Source organism: Bombina bombina, chromosome 2, assembly GCF_027579735.1.
Source record: "Bombina bombina isolate aBomBom1 chromosome 2, aBomBom1.pri, whole genome shotgun sequence".
In the NCBI taxonomy this organism is placed as follows: domain Eukaryota; kingdom Metazoa; phylum Chordata; class Amphibia; order Anura; family Bombinatoridae; genus Bombina; species Bombina bombina.
Genome location: NC_069500.1, coordinates 621,272,164 through 621,298,717, shown reverse-complemented (window position 1 = coordinate 621,298,717; position 26,554 = coordinate 621,272,164). Strand labels below are relative to the sequence as shown.

Below are 26,554 nucleotides of genomic sequence, written 5' to 3'. Positions count from 1 at the left end.
AAATGAAGGTTTTTCTGACAGAGGCCAGAAAATCAAAACTTCTAAGCTCTTGTCAGGTACTTCATTCTGTTCTTCTTCCTTCCATAGCGCAGTCCATGGAAGTAATAGGGTTGATGGTTGAGGCAATGGACATAGTTCCTTTTGCACGAATTCATCTAAGACCATTGCACCTGGGCATGCTCAGACAGTGGAATGGGGATTATACAGACTTGTCTCCGACGATACAAGTAGATCAAATATCCAGAGATTCACTCCGTTGGTGGCTGACCCTGGACAACCTGTCACAGGGAATGAGCTTCCGCAGACCAGAATAGGTCATTGTCACGACCGACGCCAGTCTGGTGGGCTGGGGCGCGGTCTGGGAACCCCTGAAAACTCAGGGTCTATGGTTTCGGGAAGACTCTCTTCTCCCGATAAACATAATGGAACTGAGAGCGATATTCAATGCTCTCAAGGCTTGGCCTCGACTAGCAAAGGCCAAATTCATAAGGTTTCAATCAGTCATCATGACGACTGTTACATATATCAACCATCAGGGGGTAACAAGGAGTTCCCTGGCGATGGAGGAGCATCCGGGGGAGTGGGAACTCCATCTGGAAATCTTTGCCCAAATAACTCAATTATGGGGCATTCCAGACTTGGTTCTGATGGCCTCTCGTCAGAACTTCATGGTCCCTTGTTACGGGTCCAAATCCAGGGATCCCAAGGCGACTCTATTGGATACAATAGTAGCACCTTGGATCTTCAATCTAGCTTATGTATTCCCACCGTTTCCTCTCATTCCCAGGCTGGTAGCCAGGATCAATCTGGAGAGGGCTTCGGTGACCTTGATAGTTCCTGTGTGGCCACGCAGGACTTGGTATGCAGACCTGGTGAATGTGTCATCGGCTCCACCATGGAAGCTACCTTTGAGACAGGACCTTCTTATTCAGGGTCCATTCGAACATCCGAATCTGGTTTTCCTCCAACTGACTGCTTGGAGTTTGAACGCTTGATTTTATCAAAGCGTGGGTTTTCAGATTCTGTAATAGATACTCTTATTCAGGCTAGAAAGCCTGTAACTAGAAAAATTTACCATAATATATGGAAAAAATATATCTGTTGGTGTGAATCTAAAGGATTCCCATGGAACAAGATAAAAATTCCTAAGATTCTTTCCTTTCTACAAGAAGGTTTGGAGAAAGGATTTTCTGCAAGTTCTCTGAAGGGACAGATCTCTGCTTTATCTGTTTTACTTCACAAAAGGCTGGCAGCTGTGCCAGACATTTAAGCGTTTGTTCAGGCTCTGGTTAGAATCAAGCCTGTTTACAGACCTTTGACTCTTCCCTGGAGTCTTAATCTAGTTCTTTCAGTTCTTCAAGGGGTTCCGTTTGAACCCTTACATTCCATAGATATTAAGTTATTATCTTGGAAAGTTTTGTTTTAGGTTGCAATTTCTTCCGCTAGAAGAGTTTCTGAGTTATCTGCTCTGCAGTGTTCTCCGCCCTATCTGGTCCATGCAGATAAGGTGGTTTTTACGTACTGAGCCTGGTTTTCTTCCGAAGGTTGTTTCCAACAAAAATATTAACCAGGAGATAGTTGTACCTTCTTTGTGTCCGAATCCAGTTTCATAGAAGGAACGTTTGTTACACAATTTGGACGTTGTCCGTGCTCTAAAATTCTATTTAGATGCTACAAAGGATTTCAGACAAACATCTTCCTTGTTTGTTGTTTATTCTGGTAAAAGGAGAGGTCAAAAAGCAACTTCTACCTCTCTATCTTTTTGGCTTAAAAGCATCATCAGATTGGCTTATGAGACTGCCGGACGGCAGCCTCCTGAAAGAATCACAGCTCATTCTACTAGGGCCGTGGCTTCCACATGGGCCTTTAAGAACGAGGCTTCTGTTGATCAGATATGTAAGGCAGCGACTTGGTCTTCACTGCACACTTTTACCAAATTTTACAAATTTGATACTTTTGCTTCTTCTGAGGCTATTTTTGGGAGAAAGGTTTTGCAAACCGTGGTGCCTTCCATCTAGGTGACCTGATTTTCTCCCTCCCATCATCCGTGTCCTAAAGCTTTGGTATTGGTTCCCACAAGTAAGGATGACGCCGTGGACCGGACACACCTATGTTGGAGAAAAAAGAAATTATGTTTACCTGATAAATTACTTTCTCCAACGGTGTGTCCGGTCCACGGCCCGCCCTGGTTTTTTAATCAGGTCTGATGATTTATTTTCTTTAACTACAGTCACCACGGTATCATATGATTTCTCCTATGCAAATATTCCTCCTTTACGTCGGTCGAATGACTGGGGAAGGCGGAGCCTAGGAGGGATCATGTGACCAGCTTTGCTGGGCTCTTTGCCATTTCCTGTTGGGGAAGAGAATATCCCACAAGTAAGGATGACGCCGTGGACCGGACACACCGTTGGAGAAAGTAATTTATCAGGTAAACATAAATTCTGTTTTCTTAGTGTCTTTCTCATCTGTTTTCTTGGCATTCTTTTTTGAATACCGAGAATTTTACAGTTTCTTCAGGATGGTTTAGATAAAGGTTTGTCCGCAAGTTCCTTGAAAGACAAATCTCTGTTCTTTCTGTTCTTTTTCACAGAAGGATTGCTAATCTTCCTGATATTCATTGTTTTGTACAACCTTCGGTTCGTATAAAACCTGTCATTCAGTCAATTTCTCCTCCTTGGAGTTTGAATTTGGTTCTGGGGGCTCTTCAAGCTCCTCCTTTTGAACCCATGCATTCTTTGGTCGTTATATTACTTTCTTGGAAAGTTTTGTTTCTTTGGCCATCTCTTCTGCCAGAAGAGTCTCCGAATTTTCTACTCTTTTTTGTGAGTCTCCTTTTCTGATTTTGCATCAGGATAAGGCGGTGCTGCGAACTTCTTTTGAATTTTTTACCTAAGGTTGTGAATTCTAACAACATTAGTAGAGAAATTGTGGTTCCTTCATTATGTCCTAATCCTATGAATTCTAAGGAGAAATCATTGCATTCTTTGGATGCTGTTAGAGGTTTGTAATATTATGTTGAAGCTACTAAGTCTTTCCGAAAGACTTCTAGTCTATTTGTCATCTTTTCCGGTTCTAGAAAAGGCCAGAAAGCTTCTGCCATTTTTTTGGCATCTTGGTTGAAATCTTTATTTCATCATGCCTATGTTGAGTCGGGTAACACTCCGCCTCAAAGGATTACAGCTCATTCTACTAGGTCAGTTTATACTTCCTGGGCGTTTAGGAATGAAGCTTCGGTTGATCAGATTTGCAAAGCAGCAACTTGATCCTCTTTGCATACTTTTACTAAATTCTACCATTTTGATGTGTTTTCTTCTTCTGAAGCAGTTTTTGGTGGAAACGTACTTCAGGCAGTGGTTTCAGTTTGAATCTTCTGCTTATGTTTTTTCATTAAATTTTATTCTGGGTGTGGATTATTTTCAGCAGGAATTGGCTGTCTTTATTTTATCCCTCCCTCTCTAGTGACTCTTGCGTGGAAAGATCCACATCTTGGGTAATCATTATCCCATACGTCACTAGCTCATGGACTCTTGCTAATTACATGAAAGAAAACATCATTTATGTAAGAACTTACCTGATAAATTCATTTCTTTCATATTAGCAAGAGTCCATGAGGCCCGCCCTTTTTTGTGGTGGTTTTGATTTTTTTGTATAAAGCACAATTATTCCAATTCCTTATTTTATATGCTTTCGCAATTTTTTCTTATCACCCCACTTCTTGGCTATTCGTTAAACTGAATTGTGGGTGTGGTGAGGGGTGTATTTATAGGCATTTTAAGGTTTGGGAAACTTTGCCCCTCCTGGTAGGAATGTATATCCCATACGTCACTAGCTCATGGACTCTTGCTAATATGAAAGAAATGAATTTATCAGGTAAGTTCTTACATAAATTATGTTTTTTCTATTTAATTTAGCCTCTGATAAGCCATAGCATAGGAGACTGCAAATTTAGCTTTAAAAAAAGCCATTTGAAATGTATTTTTACTCTATATACAGTACTTTTATTTCTAATATATGCTGTGCATGTATACATTAGACTTTGTTTTATGTACTTTCATATTTTGTTGAAGACCAGAATGCTGCAGCATTTGTATTAATGCAATTGAAATGTCATGTTCCAGAATTCCTAGCTGATTCCTAATTATAGTGGTAAATAACTCAAAAATCACAAAACAAATATAAACCAACAATAAATGTGATGTATTCAAAACAAAAAGGATATCGTGAGTCAAAGGCGTGCAATCATCCGATTTTCAATATCTAAAAAAAAGAAACACAATATAGTTTAATATTGCAACAAAAAAAATAAAAATTATATTATTTTGTCAAATTTGTACTCAAATAACCTTTGAGCTATCTTAAGCTCAAGTATTGCGCAGTCCTGTAGCACAAAGCTGTCAGGCTCAGCTATCACCATTGTGAAGTGGGTTAGATTTCTTTGGATGTGTCGGCGTGTCTCAAGAAATAAAAACATAAGACTATGGGGTCAATTTACTAAGTGTCGGGCGGACATGATTCGCTGTTGGATCTTTCTGCTGTTTTTTCTGGACTGTGATATTGCGTTTTAAGACAGTAGTATATATTCTTGATTTTGAACAAAATAATTGCATATTAATCTTACACTATAAGGTATATATCTGTAGTAAATCTACCACAGTTAAATTGTTATTGGGTTAAAAAATGGCAGATTTCAAATCAACATTCAGATCCTGTAGTACTAAAGTGTTGAGTTTGAAAATCCACTTTATATCTAATCTAGATAGTTAATTAAACATATCCATCCCTCTCCAATAATTATCTATTTTTCTAATTACCATAAATATTAGTCAACTAGGATCTTGTCCGTGTTTATCTTTAAAATGTAAGGAGACAGGATGTTATGTGAGCCTTTTTTGATGTTGTAAATATGTTCATATATCCTAGTCTTAGGAATTCTGGCAGTTTTCCCTATATATAACAAATTACAGCTGCACATTCAAAGATACACTACATACCTACTGTTACAAGTTATTAATTGATCAATTTCATATTTCTTCTTTACATTTTTAGAATATAAATTAGTTTTATAAACTCTATCATGATTAGACATGTTATCACATTGTGCGCAATCTTTACAGTATTTAAAACCTTTTAAATCTGTTAGCCAATTTCCTGATGTTTGATCCCTAAAATAGCTTTTAGTTAGGTGATCTTTAAGATTTTGGGCTCTTTTAAAAATTAGATTGGATCTTTCTTTCAAAATTGTGCTAAGTGTGGAATCCCTTTTTAGTATACCCCAATGTCTTTCCAGTATTTCTTTCAGTTCCTTATTCTGATTATTGCAGTTAAAAATAAAATTAAGCTTATTTCTATCATTCCAATTTTTCTTTTCTTTATATTGTAACATTTCCTGTCTATTTAATGTTCAAATTTCTTCAATTGCCAAATTAAGTGTAATCCTTTTCTATAAAACGACGCTTTAGAAGTTGAGCTTGTTTATAATAGACATCTTTGTCTTTACAGTTGCATCTAATTCTGTGAAATTGTCTTTTTGGTACATTTTCTATCCATCTCCTATGATGACAACTGTCTAGACCAATATAATAATTTACATAATTTTTTTTTAATTCATCGTTTTCTACATATATTTCAAGATCTAAAAAATGTCTATTTCTTTACTATATTCCCACAAAAAGTCAATATTCCAGTCTTTATTCTGTAAATGGTTCAAAAATGATACAAGATCATCTTTTGACCCTTTCCCTAGGAAACAAATATTGTCTATTTAACGATGATAGGATACAATGTTCTGCCCCTAGCTATGTCCTCCGAAAACCCATGACTCCTCCCACGCTGCCATGAAAAGGTTGGCATAGCTGGGGGAAAAACGCATTGCTGTTCCTCCTATCTGTAGGTAGTATTTATAGTTGAACCAAAAAAAGAATTGGTGTCTAGAATGATTTCAATAACTTCTAAAATGTATTGTATTTGTATTTCATGTAAATCGCTTTATTTATTTAACATCTGATTAACTGCTTCTAAACCCTGTGATTTAGTAATAATAGTATATAGGGATGTTACATCTCCTGTGACAAGCCAGTGATTTTCATTCCATTTGATGTTATTTAATACATTAAATACACTAACTGTGTCTTTAAGATAAGGTTATGTTTTTATCACCACTGGTTGTAACAGAATGTCTATATATTTAGATAGACCACTTGTTAGTGAATTAATCCCCGACACTATGGGTCTTCTCGCTGGGTTAATTCTATCTTTATGCAGTTATGGTAAGATACAAAAAGTGACAATTTTTGGAAATTTTATATTTATTGAATTAAATTCATGTTTATTTTAAATTCCCTTTCTCTTGTTAAGTGTATCCAGTCCACGGATCATCCATTACTTGTGGGATATTCTCCTTCCCAACAGGAAGTTACAAGAGGATCACCCACAGCAGAGCTGCTATATAGCTCCTCCCCTCACTGCCATACCCAGTCATTCTCTTGCAACTCTCAACTAAGATGGAGGTCGTAAGAGGACTGTGGTGTTTTATACTTAGTTTATTTCTTCAATCAAAAGTTTGTTATTTCTTCTGTTATGTGTGATCAGTCCACGGGTCATCATTACTTCTGGGATATAACTCCTCCCCAACAGGAAATGCAAGAGGATTCACCCAGCAGAGCTGCATATAGCTCCTCCCCTCTACGTCAGTCCCAGTCATTCTCTTGCACCCAACGACTAGATAGGATGTGTGAGAGGACTATGGTGATTATACTTAGTTTTTATGACTTCAATCAAAAGTTTGTTATTTTACAATAGCACCGGAGCGTGTTATTACTTCTCTGGCAGAGTTTGAAGAAGAATCTACCAGAGTTTTTTACTATGATTTTAACCGGAGTAGTTAAGATCATATTGCTGTTCTCGGCCATCTGAGGGAGGTAAAAGCTTCAGATCAGGGGACAGCGGGCAGATGAATCTGCATTGAGGTATGTAGCAGTTTTTATTTTCTGAATGGAATTGATGAAAAAATCCTGCCATACCGTTATAATGACATGTATGTATACACTTCAGTATTCTGGGGATGGTATTTCACCGGAACTACTCTGTTAAAGGTCACTAATCCTTTTAATAAGTATTTATCATGTTAAACGTTTTTGCTGGAATGTAGAATCGTTTACATTGCTGAGGTACTGAGTGAATAAATATTTGGGCATTATTTTCCACTTGGCAGTTGTTTGCTTTAATTGTGACAGTTTCGTTTCTCTTCACTGCTGTGTATGAGAGGGAGGGGCCGTTTTTGGCGCTCTTTGCTACGCATCAAAAATTTCCAGTCAGCTACTCTTATATTTCCTGCATGATCCGGTTCATCTCTGACAGATCTCAGGGGTCTTCAAACTTCTTTGGAGGGAGGTATATTCTCTCAGCAGAGCTGTGAGAATTTTATATTGACTGTGAATAAAAACGTTGCTCTGTAATTTTTATGTCAAATTTAATTATTGTTATTTTACTAATGGGAACAAACCTTTGCTAAAAGTTGTGTTGTTTTAAAGTTTGATGCTATAACTGTTTTTCAGTTCATTATCTCAACTGTCATTTAATCATTTAATCGTTTAGTACCTCTTTGAGGCACAGTACGTTTTTGCTAAAAAAGATTATAACCAGGTTGCAAGTTATTGCTAGTGTGTTAAACATGTCTGACTCAGAGGAAGATATCTGTGTCATTTGTTCCAATGCCAAGGTGGAGCCCAATAGAAATTTATGTACTAACTGTATTGATGCTACTTTAAATAAAAGTCAATCTGTACAATGTGAACAAATTTCACCAAACTGCGAGGGGAGAGTTATGCCGACTAACTCGCCTCACGCGGCAGTACCTGCATCTCCCGCCCGGGAGGTGCGTGATATTATGGCGCCTAGTACATCTGGGCGGCCATTACAGATAACATTACATGATATGGCTACTGTTATGACTGAAGTTTTGTCTAAATTACCAGAACTAAGAGGCAAGCGTGATCACTCTGGGGTGAGAACAGAGTGCGCTGACAATACTAGGGCCATGTCTGATACTGCGTCACAGCTTGCAGAGCATGAGGACGGAGAGCTTCATTCTGTGGGTGACGGTTCTGATCCAAACAGATTGGATTCAGATATTTCAAATTTTAAATTTAAATTGGAGAACCTCCGTGTATTACTAGGGGAGGTCTTAGCAGCTCTCAATGATTGTAACACCGTTGCAATACCAGAGAAACTGTGTAGGTTGGATAAATACTTTGCGGTACCGGCGAGTACTGACGTTTTTCCTATACCTAAGAGATTAACTGAAATTGTTACTAAGGAGTGGGATAGACCCGGTGTGCCGTTCTCACCCCCTCCAATATTTAGAAAGATGTTTCCAATAGACGCCACCACTCGGGACTTATGGCAGACGGTCCCTAAGGTGGAGGGAGCAGTTTCTACTTTAGCTAAGCGTACCACTATCCCGGTGGAGGATAGCTGTGCTTTTTCAGATCCAATGGATAAAAAATTAGAGGGTTACCTTAAGAAAATGTTTGTTCAACAAGGTTTTATATTGCAACCCCTTGCATGTATCGCGCCGATTACGGCTGCGGCAGCATTTTGGATTGAGTCTCTGGAAGAGAACCTTAGTTCATCTACGCTAGACGACATTATGGACAGGCTTAGAGTCCTTAAACTAGCTAATTCATTCATTTCGGAGGCCGTAGTACATTTAACCAAACTTACGGCTAAGAACTCAGGATTCGCCATACAGGCACGTAGGGCACTGTGGCTAAAATCCTGGTCAGCTGATGTTACTTCTAAGTCCAAATTACTTAATATACCTTTCAAGGGGCAGTCTTTATTTGGGCCCGGTTTGAAAGAAATTATCGCTGACATTACAGGAGGTAAGGGCCACGCCCTACCTCAAGACAAAGCCAAAGCTAAGGCTAGACAGTCTAATTTTCGTCCCTTTCGGAATTTCAAAACAGGAGCAGCATCAACCTCCACTGCACCAAAACAGGAAGGAGCTGTTGCTCGTTACAGGCAAGGCTGGAAACCTAACCAGTCCTGGAACAAGGGCAAACAGGCCAGGAAACCTGCTGCTGCCCCAAAGACAGCATGAACCGAGAGCCCCCGATCCGGGACCGGATCTAGTGGGGGGCAGACTTTCTCTCTTCGCCCAGGCCTGGGCAAGAGATGTTCAGGATCCCTGGGCGCTAGAGATCATATCTCAGGGATACCTTCTAGACTTCAAATTATCTCCCCCAAGAGGGAGATTTCATCTGTCAAGGTTGTCAACAAACCAGATAAAGAAAGAAGCGTTTCTACGCTGTGTACAAGATCTGTTATTAATGGGAGTGATCCATCCGGTTCCGCGGTCGGAACAAGGACAAGGGTTCTACTCAAACCTGTTTGTGGTTCCCAAAAAAGAGGGAACTTTCAGGCCAATCTTAGATTTAAAAATTCTAAACAAATTCCTAAGAGTTCCATCGTTCAAAATGGAAACTATTCGGACAATCTTACCCATGATCCAAAAGGGTCAGTACATGACCACAGTGGATTTAAAAGATGCTTACCTTCACATACCGATTCACAAAGATCATCACCGGTATCTACGGTTTGCCTTCCTAGACAGGCACTACCAGTTTGTAGCTCTTCCATTCGGATTGGCTACGGCCCCAAGAATCTTCACAAAGGTTCTGGGTGCCCTTCTGGCGGTACTAAGACCGCGAGGGATTTCGGTAGCTCCGTACCTAGACGACATTCTAATACAAGCTTCAAGCTTTCAAACTGCCAAGTCTCATACAGAGTTAGTTCTGGCATTTCTAAGGTCGCATGGATGGAAAGTGAACGAAAAGAAGAGTTCTCTTTTTCCTCTCACAAGAGTTCCATTCTTGGGGACTCTTATAGATTCTGTAGAAATGAAGATTTACCTGACAGAAGACAGGTTAACAAAGCTTCAAGATGCATGCCGTGTCCTTCATTCCATTCAACACCCGTCAGTAGCTCAATGCATGGAGGTGATCGGCTTAATGGTAGCGGCAATGGACATAGTACCTTTTGCACGCCTACACCTCAGACCGCTGCAATTGTGCATGCTAAGTCAGTGGAATGGGGATTACTCAGATTTGTCCCCTACTCTGAATCTGAATCAAGAGACCAGAAATTCTCTTCTATGGTGGCTTTACCGGCCACACCTGTCCAGGGGGATGCCATTCAGCAGGCCAGACTGGACAATCGTAACAACAGACGCCAGCCTACTAGGTTGGGGCGCTGTCTGGAATTCTCTGAAGGCTCAGGGATTATGGAATCAGGAGGAGAGTCTCCTTCCAATAAACATTCTGGAATTGAGAGCAGTTCTCAATGCCCTTCTGGCTTGGCCCCAATTAACAACTCGGGGGTTCATCAGGTTTCAGTCGGACAATATCACGACTGTAGCTTACATCAACCATCAGGGAGGGACAAGAAGCTCCCTAGCAATGATGGAAGTATCAAAGATAATTCGCTGGGCAGAGTCTCACTCTTGCCACCTGTCAGCAATCCACATCCCGGGAGTGGAGAATTGGGAGGCGGATTTCTTGAGTCGCCAGACTTTTCATCCGGGAGAGTGGGAACTTCATCCGGAGGTCTTTGCCCAAATACTTCGACGTTGGGGCAAACCAGAGATAGATCTCATGGCGTCTCGGCAGAACGCCAAACTTTCTCACTACGGGTCCAGATCCAGGGATCCGGGAGCGGTTCTGATAGATGCTTTGACAGCACCTTGGAACTTCGGGATGGCTTATGTGTTTCCACCCTTCCCGCTGCTTCCTCGATTGATTGCCAAAATCAAACAGGAGAGAGCATCAGTGATTCTAATAGCGCCTGCATGGCCACGCAGGACTTGGTATGCAGATCTAGTGGACATGTCATCCTGTCCGCCTTGGTCTCTACCTCTAAGACAGGACCTTCTGATACAGGGTCCATTCAAACATCAAAATCTAACTTCTCTGAAACTGACTGCTTGGAAATTGAACGCTTGATTTTATCAAAACGTGGTTTTTCTGAGTCGGTTATTGATACCCTGATACAGGCTAGGAAGCCTGTTACCAGAAAGATTTACCATAAAATATGGCGCAAATACCTATACTGGTGCGAATCCAAACGTTACTCCTGGAGTAAGGTTAGGATCCCTAGGATATTGTCCTTTCTACAAGAAGGTTTAGAAAAGGGTTTATCAGCTAGTTCATTAAAGGGACAGATTTCAGCTCTGTCCATCTTGTTACACAGGCGTCTGTCAGAAAATCCAGACGTCCAGGCCTTTTGTCAGGCTTTAGCTAGGATCAAGCCTGTGTTTAAAGCCGTTGCTCCGCCATGGAGTTTAAACTTAGTTCTTAACGTTTTACAGGGTGTTCCGTTTGAACCCCTTCATTCCATTGATATAAAATTGTTATCTTGGAAAGTTCTGTTTTTAATGGCTATTTCCTCGGCTCGAAGAGTCTCTGAGTTATCAGCACTACATTGTGATTCTCCTTATCTGATTTTTCACTCAGACAAGGTAGTTCTGCGTACTAAACCTGGGTTCTTACCTAAGGTAGTCACTAACAGGAATATCAATCAAGAGATTGTTGTTCCATCCTTGTGTCCAAATCCTTCTTCAAAGAAGGAACGTCTTCTACACAATCTGGATGTAGTTCGTGCCCTCAAGTTCTACTTGCAGGCAACTAAAGATTTTCGCCAAACTTCTTCCCTGTTTGTCGTTTATTCTGGACAGAGGAGAGGTCAAAAAGCTTCTGCTACCTCTCTCTCTTTTTGGCTTCGTAGCATAATACGTTTAGCCTACGAGACTGCTGGACAGCAGCCTCCTGAAAGAATTACAGCTCACTCCACTAGAGCTGTGGCTTCCACTTGGGCCTTTAAGAATGAGGCCTCTGTTGAACAGATTTGCAAGGCTGCAACTTGGTCTTCGCTTCATACTTTTTCCAAATTTTACAAATTTGACACTTTTGCTTCTTCGGAGGCTATTTTTGGGAGAAAGGTTCTTCAGGCAGTGGTTCCTTCTGTATAATGAGCCTGCCTATCCCTCCCGTCATCCGTGTACTTTTGCTTTGGTATTGGTATCCCAGAAGTAATGATGACCCGTGGACTGATCACACATAACAGAAGAAAACATAATTTATGCTTACCTGATAAATTCCTTTCTTCTGTTGTGTGATCAGTCCACGGCCCGCCCTGTTTTTAAGGCAGGTAAATATCTTTTAAATTATACTCCAGTCACCACTTCACCCTTGGTTACTCCTTTCTCGTTGATTCTTGGTCGAATGACTGGGACTGACGTAGAGGGGAGGAGCTATATGCAGCTCTGCTGGGTGAATCCTCTTGCATTTCCTGTTGGGGAGGAGTTATATCCCAGAAGTAATGATGACCCGTGGACTGATCACACAACAGAAGAAAGGAATTTATCAGGTAAGCATAAATTATGTTTTTTAAATGGTACCGGAGTGTACTGTTTATCTCAGACAGTATTTAGAAGAAGAATCTGCCTGCGTTTTCTATGATCTTAGCAGAAGTAACTAAGATCCTTTGCTGTTCTCACATATTCTGAGGAGTGAGTTAACTTCAGAGGGGGAATAGCGTGCAGGTTTTCCTGTAATAAGGTATGTGCAGTTAAAATATTTTTCTAGGGATGGAATTTGCTAGAAAATGCTGCTGATACCGAAGTAATGTAAGTAAAGCCTTAAATGCAGTGATAGCGACTGGTATCAGGCTTATTAATAGAGATACATACTCTTATAAAAGTGTATTTTAAAACGTTTGCTGGCATGTTTAATCGTTTTTTACATATGTTTGGTGATAAAACTTATTGGGGCCTAGTTTTTTCCACATGGCTGGCTTGAATTTTGCCTAGAAACAGTTCCCTGAGGCTTCCCACTGTTGTAATATGAGTGGGAGGGGCCTATTTTGGCGTTTTTTTGCACAGCAAAAATTACAGACACAGACATCCAGCTTCTTCCTGCATGATCCAGGACTTCTCTGAAGGGCTCAAAAGGCTTCAAAAGTCGTATTGAGGGAGGTAAAAAGCCACAGTAGAGCTGTGGCAGTTGTGACTGTTTAAAAAAACGTTTTTGTCATTTGTTATTCCGTTTTTGGTATTAAGGGGTTAATCATCCATTTGCAAGTGGGTGCAATGCTCTGCTAACTTATTACATACACTGTAAAAATTTTGTTAGTGTAACTGCATTTTTTCACTGTTATTTCAAAATTTGGGAAAATTTGTGTTTCTTAAAGGCGCAGTAACGTTTTTTATATTGCTTGTAAACTTGTTTTAAAGTGTTTTCCAAGCTTGCTAGTCTCATTGCTAGTCTGTTTAAACATGTCTGACACAGAGGAACCTACTTGTTCATTATGTTTGAAAGCCATGGTGGAGCCCCATAGGAGAATGTGTACTAAATGTATTGATTTCACCTTAAACAGTAAAGATCAGTCTTTATCTATAAAAGAATTATCACTAGAGGGTTCTGTCGAGGGGGAAGTTATACCGACTAACTCTCCCCACGTGTCAGACCCTTCGCCTCCCGCTCAGGGGACACACGCTAATATGGCGCCAATTACATCAGGGACGCCCATAGCGATTACCTTGCAGGACATGGCTGCAATCATGACTAATACCCTGTCAGAGGTATTATCTAGATTGCCTGAATTAAGAGGCAAGCGCGTCACAGTATGCAGAACATGAGGACGGAGAGCTTCAGTCTGTGGGTGACATCTCGGTGACATCTCGGGGAAACCTGATTCAGAGATTTCTAATTTTAAATTTAAGCTTGAGAACCTCCGTGTATTGCTTGGGGAGGTATTAGCTGCTCTGAATGACTGTAACACAGTTGCAATTCCAGAGAAATTGTGTAGGCTGGATAGATACTATGCGGTGCCTGTGTGTACTGACGTTTTTCCTATACCTAAAAGGCTTACAGAAATTATTAGCAAGGAGTGGGATAGACCCGGTGTGCCCTTTTCCCCACCTCCTATATTTAGAAAAATGTTTCCAATAGACGCCACTACACGGGACTTATGGCAGACGGTCCCTAAGGTGGAGGGAGCAATTTCTACTTTAGCAAAGCGTACCACTATCCCGGTTGAGGACAGTTGTGCTTTTTCAGATCCAATGGATAAAAAATTGGAGGGTTACCTTAAGAAAATGTTTATTCAACAAGGTTTTATTTTACAGCCCCTTGCATGCATTGCGCCTGTCACTGCTGCGGCGGAATTCTGGTTTGAGGCCCTGGAAGAGGCCATCCAGACAGCTCCATTGAATGAAATTATTGACAAGCTTAGAACGCTTAAGCTAGCTAACTCATTTGTTTCTGATGCCATTGTTCATTTGACTAAACTAACGGCTAAGAATTCCGGATTTGCCATCCAGGCGCGTAGGGCGCTATGGCTTAAATCCTGGTCAGCTGACGTGACTTCAAAGTCTAAATTACTGAACATTCCTTTCAAGGGGCAGACCTTATTCGGGCCTGGCTTGAAGGAAATTATTGCTGACATTACTAGAGGCAAGGGTCATACCCTTCCTCAGGACAGGGCCAAATCAAAGGCCAAACAGTCTAATTTTCGTGCCTTTAGAAATTTCAAGGCAGGAGCAGCATCAACTTCCTCCGCTTCAAAACAAGAGGGAGCTGTTGCTCATTCCAGACAGGCTTGGAAACCTAACCAGTCCTGGAACAAGGGCAAGCAGGCCAGAAAGCCTGCTGCTGCCACCAAGACAGCATGAAGGAACGGCCCCCTATCCGGAAACGGATCTAGTGGGGCGCAGACTTTCTCTCTTCGCCCAGGCGTGGGCAAGAGATGTTCAGGATCCCTGGGCGTTGGAGATCATATCTCAGGGATATCTTCTGGACTTCAAAGCTTCTCCTCCACAAGGGAGATTTCATCTTTCAAGGTTATCAGCAAACCAGATAAAGAAAGAGGCATTCCTAAGCTGTGTGCAAGACCTCCTTGTAATGGGAGTTATCCATCCAGTTCCGCGGACGGAACAAGGACAGGGATTTTATTCAAATCTGTTTGTGGTTCCCAAGAAAGAGGGAACCTTCAGACCAATCTTGGATCTAAAGATCTTAAACAAGTTCCATCATTCAAAATGGAAACTATTCGGACCATCCTACCCATGATCCAAGAGGGTCAGTACATGACCACAGTGGACTTAAAGGATTCCTAAGGTTTGCCTTTCTAGACAGGCATTACCAATTTGTAGCTCTTCCCTTCGGGTTGGCCACTGCCCCGAGAATTTTTACAAAGGTTCTGGGCTCACTTCTGGCGGTTCTAAGACCGCGAGGCATAGCGGTGGCTCCGTATCTAGACGACATCCTGATACAGGCGTCAAGCTTTCAAATTGCCAAGTCTCATACAGAGATAGTTCTGGCATTTCTGAGGTCGCATGGGTGGAAAGTGAACGTGGAAAAGAGTTCTCTATCACCACTCACAAGAGTCTCCTTCCTAGGGACTCTTATAGATTCGGTAGAGATGAAAATTTACCTGACGGAGTCCAGGTTATCAAAACTTCTAAATACTTGCCGTGCCCTTCATTCCATTCCACGCCCGTTAGTGGCTCAGTGCATGGAAGTAATCGGCTTAATGGTAGCGGCAATGGACATAGTGCCATTTGCGCGCCTGCATCTCAGACCGCTGCAATTATGCATGCTAAGTCAGTGGAATGGGGATTACTCAGATTTGTCCCCTCTACTAAATCTGGATCAAGAGACCAGAGATTCTCTTCTCTGGTGGCTTTCTCGGGTCCATCTGTCCAAGGGTATGACCTTTCGCAGGCCAGATTGGACGATTGTAACAACAGATGCCAGCCTTCTAGGTTGGGGCGCAGTCTGGAACTCCCTGAAGGCTCAGGGATCGTGGACTCAGGAGGAGAAACTCCTCCCAATAAATATTCTGGAGTTAAGAGCAATATTCAATGCTCTTCTAGCTTGGCCTCAGTTAGCAACACTGAGGTTCATCAGATTTCAGTCGGACAACATCACGACTGTGGCTTACATCAACCATCAAGGGGGAGCCAGGAGTTCCCTAGCGATGTTAGAAGTCTCAAAGATAATTCGCTGGGCAGAGTCTCACTCTTGCCACCTGTCAGCAATCCACATCCCAGGCGTAGAGAACTGGGAGGCGGATTTTCTAAGTCGTCAAACTTTTCATCCGGGGGAGTGGGAACTCCATCCGGAGGTGTTTGCTCAACTGGTCCATCGTTGGGGCAAACCAGAACTGGATCTCATGGCGTCTCGCCAGAACTCCAAGCTTCCTTGTTACGGATCCAGGTCCAGGGACCCGGGAGCAACGCTGATAGATGCTCTAGCAGCTCCTTGGTTCTTCAACCTGGCCTATGTGTTTCCACCGTTTCCTCTGCTCCCTCGACTGATTGCCAAAATCAAACAGGAGAGAGCATCGGTGATTCCGATAGCGTCTGCGTGGCCACGCAGGACCTGGTATGCAGACCTAGTGGACATGTCATCTCTTCCACCATGGACTCTGCCTCTGAGGCAGGACCTTCTAATACAAGGTCTTTTCAATCATCCAAATCTAATTTCTCTGAGACTGACTGCATGGAGATTGAACGCTTGATTCTATCAAGGCGTGGCTTCTCTGAGTCAGTCATTGATACCTTAATACAGGCTCGGAAGCCTGTCACCAGGAAAATCTACCATAAGATATGGCGTAAATATCTTTATTGGCGTGAATCCAAGAGTTACTCATGGAGTAAGGTTAGGATTCCTAGGATATTGTCCTTTCTCAAAGAGGGTTTGGACAAAGGCTTATCAGCTAGTTCTTTAAAAGGACAGATCTCTTCTCTGTCTATTCTTTTGCACAAGCGTCTGGCAGAAGTTCCAGACGTCCAGGCTTTGGTTAGGATTAAGTCTCTGTTTAAAACTGTTGCTCCCCCGTGGAGCTTAAACTTGGTTCTTAAAGTTCTTCAGGGAGTTCCGTTTGAACCCCTTCATTCCATTGATATTAAACTTTTATCTTGGAAAGTTCTGTTTTTGATGGCTATTTCCTCGGGTCGAAGAGTCTCTGAGTTATCTGCCTTACATTGTGATTCTCCTTATCTGATTTTTCATTCAGACAAGGTAGTTCTGCGTACCAAACCTGGGTTTTTACCTAAGGTGGTTTCTAACAGGAATATCAATCAAGAGATTGTTGTTCCATCATTGTGTCCTAATCCTTCTTCAAAGAAGGAACGTCTTTTGCATAATCTGGACGTAGTCCGTGCCTTGAAGTTTTACTTACAGGCTACTATAGATTTTCGTCAAACATCTGCCCTGTTTGTCGTTTACTCTGGACAGAGGAGAGGTCAAAAAGCTTCGACAACCTCTCTCTCCTTTTGGCTTCGGAGCTTAATACGCTTAGCCTATGAGACTGCTAGACAGCAGCCCCCTGAAAGGATTACAGCTCATTCTACTAGAGCTGTGGCTTCCACCTGGGCCTTTTAAAATGAGGCCTCTGTTGAACAGATTTGCAAGGCTGCGACTTGGTCTTCGCTTCACACCTTTTCAAAATTTTACAAATTTGACACTTTTGCTTCTTCGGAGGCTGTTTTTGGGAGAAAGGTTCTACAGGCAGTGGTTCCTTCTGTTTAAGTTCCTGCCTTGTCCCTCCCATCATCCGTGTAATTTAGCTTTGGTATTGGTATCCCACAAGTAATGGATGATCCGTGGACTGGATACACTTAACAAGAGAAAACATAATTTATGCTTACCTGATAAATTTATTTCTCTTGTAGTGTATGCAGTCCACGGCCCGCCCTGTCCTTTTAAGGCAGGTCTAAATTTTAATTAAACTACAGTCACCACTGCACCCTATGGTTTCTCCTTTCTCGTCTTGTTTCGGTCGAATGACTGGATATGGCAGTGAGGGGAGGAGCTATATAGCAGCTCTGCTGTGGGTGATCCTCTTGCAACTTCCTGTTGGGAAGGAGAATATCCCACAAGTAATGGATGATCCGTGGACTGGATACACTACAAGAGAAATAAATTTATCAGGTAAGCATAAATTATGTTTTTTTTCCCTTTTTCCAAATATATCTCCATTCTTTTTTTAAAAATGTTTAAAGGGTTCATATTTAGTTTTTTATAGGTTACATCGTCATTTAAGAGTCGCTCACATTCTTTTATGTATGTAGACTTATCCATTATTACGACTCCACCCCCTTTATCAGCCTCTTTTATGTCTATGTTTTTATCTAGTTTTAGTTCTTTAAGTGCCTCTTCTTTTTTTTTATTCAAATTACAGCTATATTTGTTTTTCATTGCTCTTAAGTCACGTTCTACAAGTTCTAAGAATATCTTCATAGGAGCGGATTTACAATAGGGGGGGGGTTAATGACGATTTATTTTTTAAACCGGTGTGAATTATCTTATTGGTTTCATTTGAGTTGTTAATAACTTATCTTTCCAGTGGATTAAAAGGACATGACACCCTAATTTTTTCTTTTATGTTTCCGATAGAATATACAATTTTAAACAATCTTCCAATTTATTTCTACGATCAATTTTATACGATTCTCTTGGTATCTTTTATTTAAGGAGCAACAATGCAATACTGGGAGCTAGCTGAACACATAGTTAAGCCAATGACAAGATGTATATATGAGCAGCTACCAATCAACAATTATCTCCCATCTCCTGAGCCTACTAATGTATGCATTTCAGCAAAGAATGCCAAGAGAACAAAGCAAATTAGATAAAAGAAGTAAATAAGAAAGTTGTTTAAACGTGTATTCTCTATCTGAAACAAGAAAGAAAACTATTTTCATGTCCTTTAAGTAAAAAAAAATGTATTGATAAATTTTGTAAACTTTTGTACTCCAATATATGCATCAAATGTATTTAGCTTTTGACCCAGGGCGTATTTTAAGCCTTTGCTTAATATCTCTGCTTGATTTGCTGTAATATTCTTTTGAGATAAATTAAATATTCCTTTTTTAATTAAGTCCTCATTGGGAATGATAATATTCTCTTGAGTTTATCTCACTGTCTCCCTCTTCAATATCTCTCTCCTCTTGTGCTTTTGTCCTCCTCTATGTATCTTCTCCTTTTGGAAAAAAATGTCTGTGTCTGGTATATACTTTTTTTTCTTGGATCCTAAAAAAAACTCCTCATTTTCTTCAAAATTACAAAGCACTTCATATCTATTCCTATTTCCAAAAGCATTCCTATTGTTCCTTATATCTGGTTCATGTGTCTCTCTATTCCTACTTCTCTGAACTGTGTTCCATTCATACCTGTCATGTCTATTGGTAAGTGGATATGCATTACTAGAGTTTCTATTTATTCCAAATTCTCTGCTATTGTTTCTATCTTTAATATACATATACCATCCTAATATAATTTAAGATCTGCTATGAATCATTTATCATCAAATCAATTATTTATATTTTGCTTAAAGGGACATGAAACCCAAATTTTTTCTTTCATGATTTAGAAAGAGCATACAATTATAAACAACTTTCTAATTTACTTCTATTATCTATTTTGCTTCATTCTCTTGATATTCCTTGCTGAAAAGAATATCTAGATATGCTTAGTAGCTGCTGATTGGTGGCTGCACATAGATGCCTCCTGTGATTGGTTCACCGTGTGCATTGCTATTTCTTAATTAAAGTATATCTAAAGAATTAAGCAAATTAGGTCATAGAAGTAAATTGGAATGTTGTTTAAAATTGTATTCTCTACCTTAATCGTGAAAGAAAATGTTTGGGTATAGTGTGCCTTTAAAGAGACATTATGCACTTCGAGAGATGGTAATATAAAATGATAATTCTTATATGAAAAAAAAAAATTGTGATATGCTGTCATTATTTATTTTGCCTCGTTTTCCTGTAATTCCATTCTGAAACTGTGAAGTTTTCAGTTCCTGTTAAAAATGCAAGTGCAGAACACTTTTATATTCCACACAGCCATTGGCTGTACACCATTGTGACCTATTTATAACTGTCTCTAATTGGCCACAGCAGAGAAGGTAACCTAAGTTACAACATGGCAGCTCCCATTGTTTTATAGACACTAATACTTTTATTTTGTCAATATTTAAACAGCTAATGAAACTTAAAAAATATATATCTACATGTTGTCTCAGACTAATCTTTTCTTTGAATGTTTCATTATATCTAGCATTTATTTAGTTTTTAATACCCCTTTAAAGATTTTGTCAACCATAAATATATCTGATGGAACTGCTTTGCTTTAATTCAAAATTCTTTTTTTTTGCAGATCAATTGAAGGTTCCGGAAATAGATTTGCCAGGAAAAAACAAATTACTGAAAAAAGAACCCCTCTCCAGAGACTTTTCAAAATCTCCTCCAAAAACTTCTAAACGCCAGTGGAAACAATACATTCATCTTGGTAATGAAACAAAAGAGACTTCACCAAAAAAGAAACTCAAGTTAGATGCACATGAGGCTACTTTACATTGCACAGAAGAAAGTATGCATGCATATATAAAAGACCCGCAACAAACTGATTCAGAATCCCCAGAAGTTGTTAAAGGGACCAAACCAATTCAGGCTTTGATTGCAAAGAATTCTGGGAATAAAGTGACCTTAACAAGTCATATAGTTCCAAGCATAAGCAAAAGCATACATGCTCCTGAACATTCAGCATCATCTTCAACAGAGAAATCCATAGTAAAACCTGTAACGTCCTTCCAAGATGATTCAAAAACCCATTTACAAGTGGTTTACAAGATGGCAGGAGGGCAATGTGTCCCTGTTGATCTTCAGAATTCCCCTTTAAAGATTCAGATGCAGCCAGTGGTAGATGCTAAAACTGGAGAAAAAGTAATTCAGCCAGTTTTAGTTTTGCCCAAAAATCTTCTTATTCAACACAAAGAAGGACAGGTATTTTCAAAGGAAAACCACTTCTTGCAGAAAAGTGAAGTAGGAGAGCACAGCACACCAAATGGATCACTGTTCAGTTCCCCATCAAGTTATGTTACAGAAAATACAACTTCAAAACACCAAAGTGTTGTGCATTTTACAAAATTTCCAAGTGCTGTAGTTGCTCCACATCTATCTAAACCAACATCTGAGAATAGTGTTCTGAAATCACCTAGTGAAATAAACAAAGGCAGTACTGCTTTAGCAACTATATTTCCACCTTCTGTTCTGCCCTCTGTTATGTCTCTTGCAGTTCATCCTAATCCAAAAGAAAAAACACCAGCCAGAGGTAGCACTGGAGTGACTAATAATACAACAGTCACATCACCTATACAACCCATGGATTCTGAAACAAAGCAAGAATTGAAAACAGTATGTATTAGAGACTCTCAATCGATTCTTGTGCGAACACGTGGTGGCAACACAGGGGTTGTAAAGGTACAGACAAGCCATGACCAGAGCTCTTCTGTCATGACGCCAAACTCTATTTTTACATTTTCACCTCAGCTTCAGTCATTTATGGTATCAAATACTAAAACATCTGCATCCTCTTCTCCATTTCTTCCTGGCTTCCTTTCTTCAACTTCTGGAATTTCATCTTCTTCATCCTCTGTAGCTGTTTCTGAAGTTCTTAACAAGTTACCCGAACCAAATCTTGCTGCACAATGCCAGTATCAAAGCACTGCAAACCTCTGTCAAATAGCAGGTAAGCTCAAGCAGCCTACTAGCATTCCTTCCACCAACCTTTCAACAAGTTCCTTTCTACCGTCACCTTTACCATCTGTTGCAGTAGGCTTTACAGACACTTTAGGAAAAGTTAATACTCCAGTTACCAAGACTAAAGCAGATAAAAAACAGACAGAATCTAACGGCAGTAAAATACCAGCAATGCTGCCTGACAGCACATCATCAATTGGTGATTTACCATGTGCACCTTCACTACATAAAGTTATGTTGGTTACAGCACCTTCTATTCTTCCACCCACACAAATGAGCACACTGTCTACATCAACACCATCTGTGGTTTCTCCTCAGAAGCTTGTTTTCATTAATGCTCAAGTGCCAAGTGCTTCATCAAGCACCAGCAATGCACAGCATTCCTCAAAGCAAGCTGTGCCTTCACTAGTTGGTAGGACACCAGTTAAAGCTGCTGAACAACCCCAGATCTTTTTAATTCCTTCTACTTTTGGGTCACCAGTAAAAATAAGTTCAGCTCCTATCGTGTCTCAAGTAAAAGATGTGAAAATTGGACTAAGCATTGGGCAAACTATTCTAAATACAAGTGGATCCACAAAGAATATCTTGCCATTTAATATTCTTCAAAATGCATGCACTAAAGAAGACAGTGTCAGTAAAGGCTTTGGCATGTCAGCAACAGCTACAGAAATTCCAGGAGTTCAAAATGGTGGCCTAGGTGTAAGTAATAAAAGTGGATATGGTTGCACATTATCTAAAGCAAAAGAAACTATAGGATGTGCTGAAGTTGCACCTGTGAATTATATTAAAGCACAGTCAAATGAGGCATCAGTAATTGTACCAGATATGTCTAATCGATTGTGCTCCTCAAACATAGGAAGCACTGTTGCTATATCCACTGTGAAGACAGGGCATCTTTCATCTTCTTTGTTACTGTCAACTACACAAATGCCTGGGCCTACAAGGAATGTGTTTTCTTCGTTGCAGATGCCAGTCATATCTACTAGACCTACTTCTTGTATGACTTCTCATTTAGCAGCAACTTCTGATAGAGTTTCTCATCAACCTGTATCAAAAGAAACAGCAGACAAGGTTCAGTTTTCATCAGCAATATTTCCAAAAACATTACCAGCAAATGTGAGTAAACCACACACTGTACTGACACCTTCATTAGCAACTAATCCATCTAATTTGGAACCTGCTTCTGTCTCTTCTCAAGCTTCCTCTCATGCTTTGCAGGCAACTCCTTTACCTGCTGCAACCCAAGTAAAGGGAACATTAAATGACTCTTGCATTCAGCAGAAAATTGTTATCAACACCAGCACTCCTTTGGCACCTGGAACTCAGATTACAATTAATGGAACCCGTTTTATTGTTCCTCCTCAAGGCTTAGCTGCAGGCAGTCATGTTCTTGTAATATCTACTAATTTAAACCCAGGAACATCTTTATTTCGGAACGGTATGCAGATGTGTCCGAGTTTCACCCCTGAAAATACAGTAGCACAAGCAACTCCAGTGAAACAAAATATGCCTTTGACTCAACCTCTAAATCATACTTTTAACATTGCAAAAAGCATGAATTCTTTTGGCACTACAAAAACATTACCAGTCCCTCATACTACGACAAACATTAACTCTATGAATTTGTCTTTGTGTGCTGCAACATCAGTTGATGGATGTTCATTATCAGGTGCACAATCGACAGCTACCTGTAAATCACACCTTGTCCCTGTTCTACAAAGCAGCAGTCAATTACAAGCTGGTAACACTTTACAATATCCTAGAGATAACATAGCAGTAAATTCTGCAACGAACAGGGCTCTCCTGTCACCTGTAGTATCTACGGAAACAAAAAATGCAGACCCAGCTTTCCCTGCACATCAATCCTATGTACCAGAAAAATCACACACTGTTGCATCTTGAGTAAGGCCACACAAAAAAACATGTTTAGTTATAGTTGTAATCTTTCTCCGTTCAACAGAGAGAGCTTTATTGGTTGTTTCACATGCTGTACTGAGTACAGATCACTCATTGATCTACGTTATAGATTGTAGAATGTTGTTTCTAAGTGGTTCTTGTTATGTAAAAAAGCAAACTAAAAGCACTTATTAGTTTAAAAGATGGTTATTTGAGCAGCCTGTTCATATACAAAATGTCACGTTTGACATTGGTAGTTAAAACTTTTGCACAATTCTATTTGATCTTTTTGCAGTTTGTCTAGAACAGCATTTGTCTTTTTACATTTGTAAAGTCATTTTTTTTCTGTAAAAATGCATATTTTTGCATTATGAACCTCTAGGTTATACAATGTAAAATTGTACATATCCTTAACAGTCTTTACTAAATTCTCTGTATACAGAGCATTGTCTTATTTATGTTTTGTTTACATAATGTATAGTTTTTTAAGTATTTTAGTATTTTTGCAGCAGTGTACTGTTTAGCATTAATGCAGAACAATCTGCATGTAATAAATAAACTAAGTCGCTGTACTGAGTTTCTGTGGCAAATTCATTATTTTTCTTAGAGACATTAAATTTAAAAAAGAAAAATGGCAATTAATTTAATCCTAGGTTACTGCGGTCAATGTATTTATAAATAGCACTCATAGAAAAAAAAAGTATTACCCGTAAAAGCCAAGCAAAGATGATTGATTATAAACCAGAATTTAACTTTTCCCTCAATAAATATTTTGGAAATATTCTATTATTGCACAAATGGTTGAAAAGGAGAGTAACACCACACATTTGTTCATTTTGGTCCTGGTCTCTATTACGGCGTCAAGCAGGATTTCCCGCACGGCTATTGGCTAAGAGGTGGAAACGTCACCTCTCAGCCAAATAGCGTTCTGCCGTGGGCTGCCTTAATAGAGTTATTATATTCTCAAAGTATATAAATTACAATGTTGCAAATTCTTTGAGTACTAGATTATAGACAAGCAAGAAAACTTTACAGAATACATGAGGCATCCCCAATATTTAGGGGCTAATATACAAGATAGATTCTATATCTGATAGAAAATAAATAGAAAACCTAGACATAAATATGTAAAAGGAACAGTACCAGTGTATATGCATATGCTTATAGTTAAGAAGATTAGCCTTACTCAATATGCTAGTTACTATTTCAAACATTTAATACCAAAATATATAAATTAGTAGTCATATTAAGCAGATCACAAAATCTAGATGTACCAACAACATTAAAGGGACATTAAACCCAACATTTTTCGTACTTGATTCATATAGAGCATACAATTTTAAACAACTTTACAATTTACTTCTAATATTTAATTAGCTTCCTTCTCTTGTTATCCTTTGCTGAAAGGTTTATCTTGGCAAGCTCAGGAGCAGCAAAGAACCTAGGTTCTAGCTACTGATTGGTAGCTGCATATATATATACCGATTGTTATTGGCTCACCAATGTGTTCAGTTAGAAACCAGTTGTGCATTTCTGCTCCTTCAACAAATGATACCAAGAGAATGAAACACATTAGATAATAGAAGTAAATTAGAAAGTTGTTTAAAATTGTATTCTCTATCTGAATGATGAAATAAAAATAGGTTTCATGTCCCTTTAAGTATTCAAACGGCAAAAATTAGAATTGAACTAGTTCATAACCAAAATAATTGTTGAATCATTTGTCGGATTCAAATCGATACTGGCAAATGTAAATGCTAAACTATTGGATACATGACTGTTTTTAAATAAACCCATTTTTTTACTTTTGCACAATAAAGTTTTGTTTCTAATAAAGTGCACAACACACTTATGGGATCAACGAAATGCTTAAACAATATCCTTTTTTTCAGGGGGGTTTTCACTGAATTTGAAACTACTAGCATTTTATACATAGCACCTAATTGCTACACACAAAAAAGGCTCATAATTTAAAGTGGCAGTATCCCAATTAATAACATAGTAGTGCTATCAGATTTTTTTAAATTAGGTATTTCATGAATTTTACCTTCAGATCATGTTTATGCACCTCTGTGGTTTGTATGGTCACTAATATGATATACAAGATTCATTTCATACCTGAAAGGTCTGCCAGTAGTTTGTTCATAGTGCTACGTCAGAAGGCTGGTGATTACACTTTACCAAACACCATATGTTTGTACTGGAACAGTATTAATAATTAATATCTCACATGGGTCCATATGAACAGTAAAATTAGTCCACAGCTGCATTCATTACTTTTGGGAATTCAGAACCTGGCCACCAGGAGGAGGGAAAGACACCTCAGTCATTCTTTGCCTTGCGTCACAGGAGGTTGGCAGAGAAGTGTCGGAAGATTTGTATATAGTCTCTTATGGAGGGTAGTACTCTTCGAAAAGGGACTGGAGTTTTAAGTAATCCTGTCAGCCTCTCAGTGAGAGCATGGATGAATGTTAGAGCCTGGAGATGCAGGGAGAGTCTATCTGCGAAACCATCCGGACTCATGTTAACAGCTCCTTAGCATCAGCGTTGACGAATTTCGCTGCCTGCTTTCTTATCTCAAGTCCATGTCAGAAGCGAGGCTACTATCTGTCACAGCGAGGCCATGTTCCTGTTCCACATCGTTGATTCTGGTAAGATCGTTTCATTTTAATTCGATGATGTAAATAAGTAATGTAACAGAAGAAGTCAGGGTCTTAGTTGGACTCCTTTATCTTTATAAGGAATCAAAGGGTAATATCTCCTGAGGGGGGTTATTGAACAGGGGGGGGACTTTAATCATGTTTGTTATGTGATTCTGTCTGCTAATGTGTAGTGTTACTTGGGCTCATGGCTAGATTGGAACATAACGGCCTTTTCTTGTCAGGCTGCACAGCCCTTGTAGGACTTGGCACGCTATCTTTGGCCTGCACGGTGCACCTTGTGACGAGGGGTCACGCTTCTGTGCTCCATTTCTGTATTCCTGACTGAGTAATTTATATATACCAAGTTTTGGAGGATTCTGATTTTTTTGGAGACGGATATCTCTGATTC

General features: G+C 39.7%; 1 protein-coding gene across 1 annotated transcript in view; it reads left to right on the top strand.

The window, feature by feature from the left end:
- KIAA2026 (KIAA2026 ortholog) overlaps positions 1 to 24,080 on the top strand; it is a 305,243-nt gene extending 281,163 nt beyond the window's left edge. The window contains exon 8 of the mRNA XM_053702562.1: positions 20,226 to 24,080. Within this exon, the coding sequence (XP_053558537.1) occupies positions 20,226 to 23,509 (3,284 nt within the window). The 3' untranslated portion in view covers positions 23,510 to 24,080. The remainder of the gene's footprint in view (positions 1 to 20,225) is intronic.
- Positions 24,081 to 26,554: the final 2,474 nt, after the last annotated feature.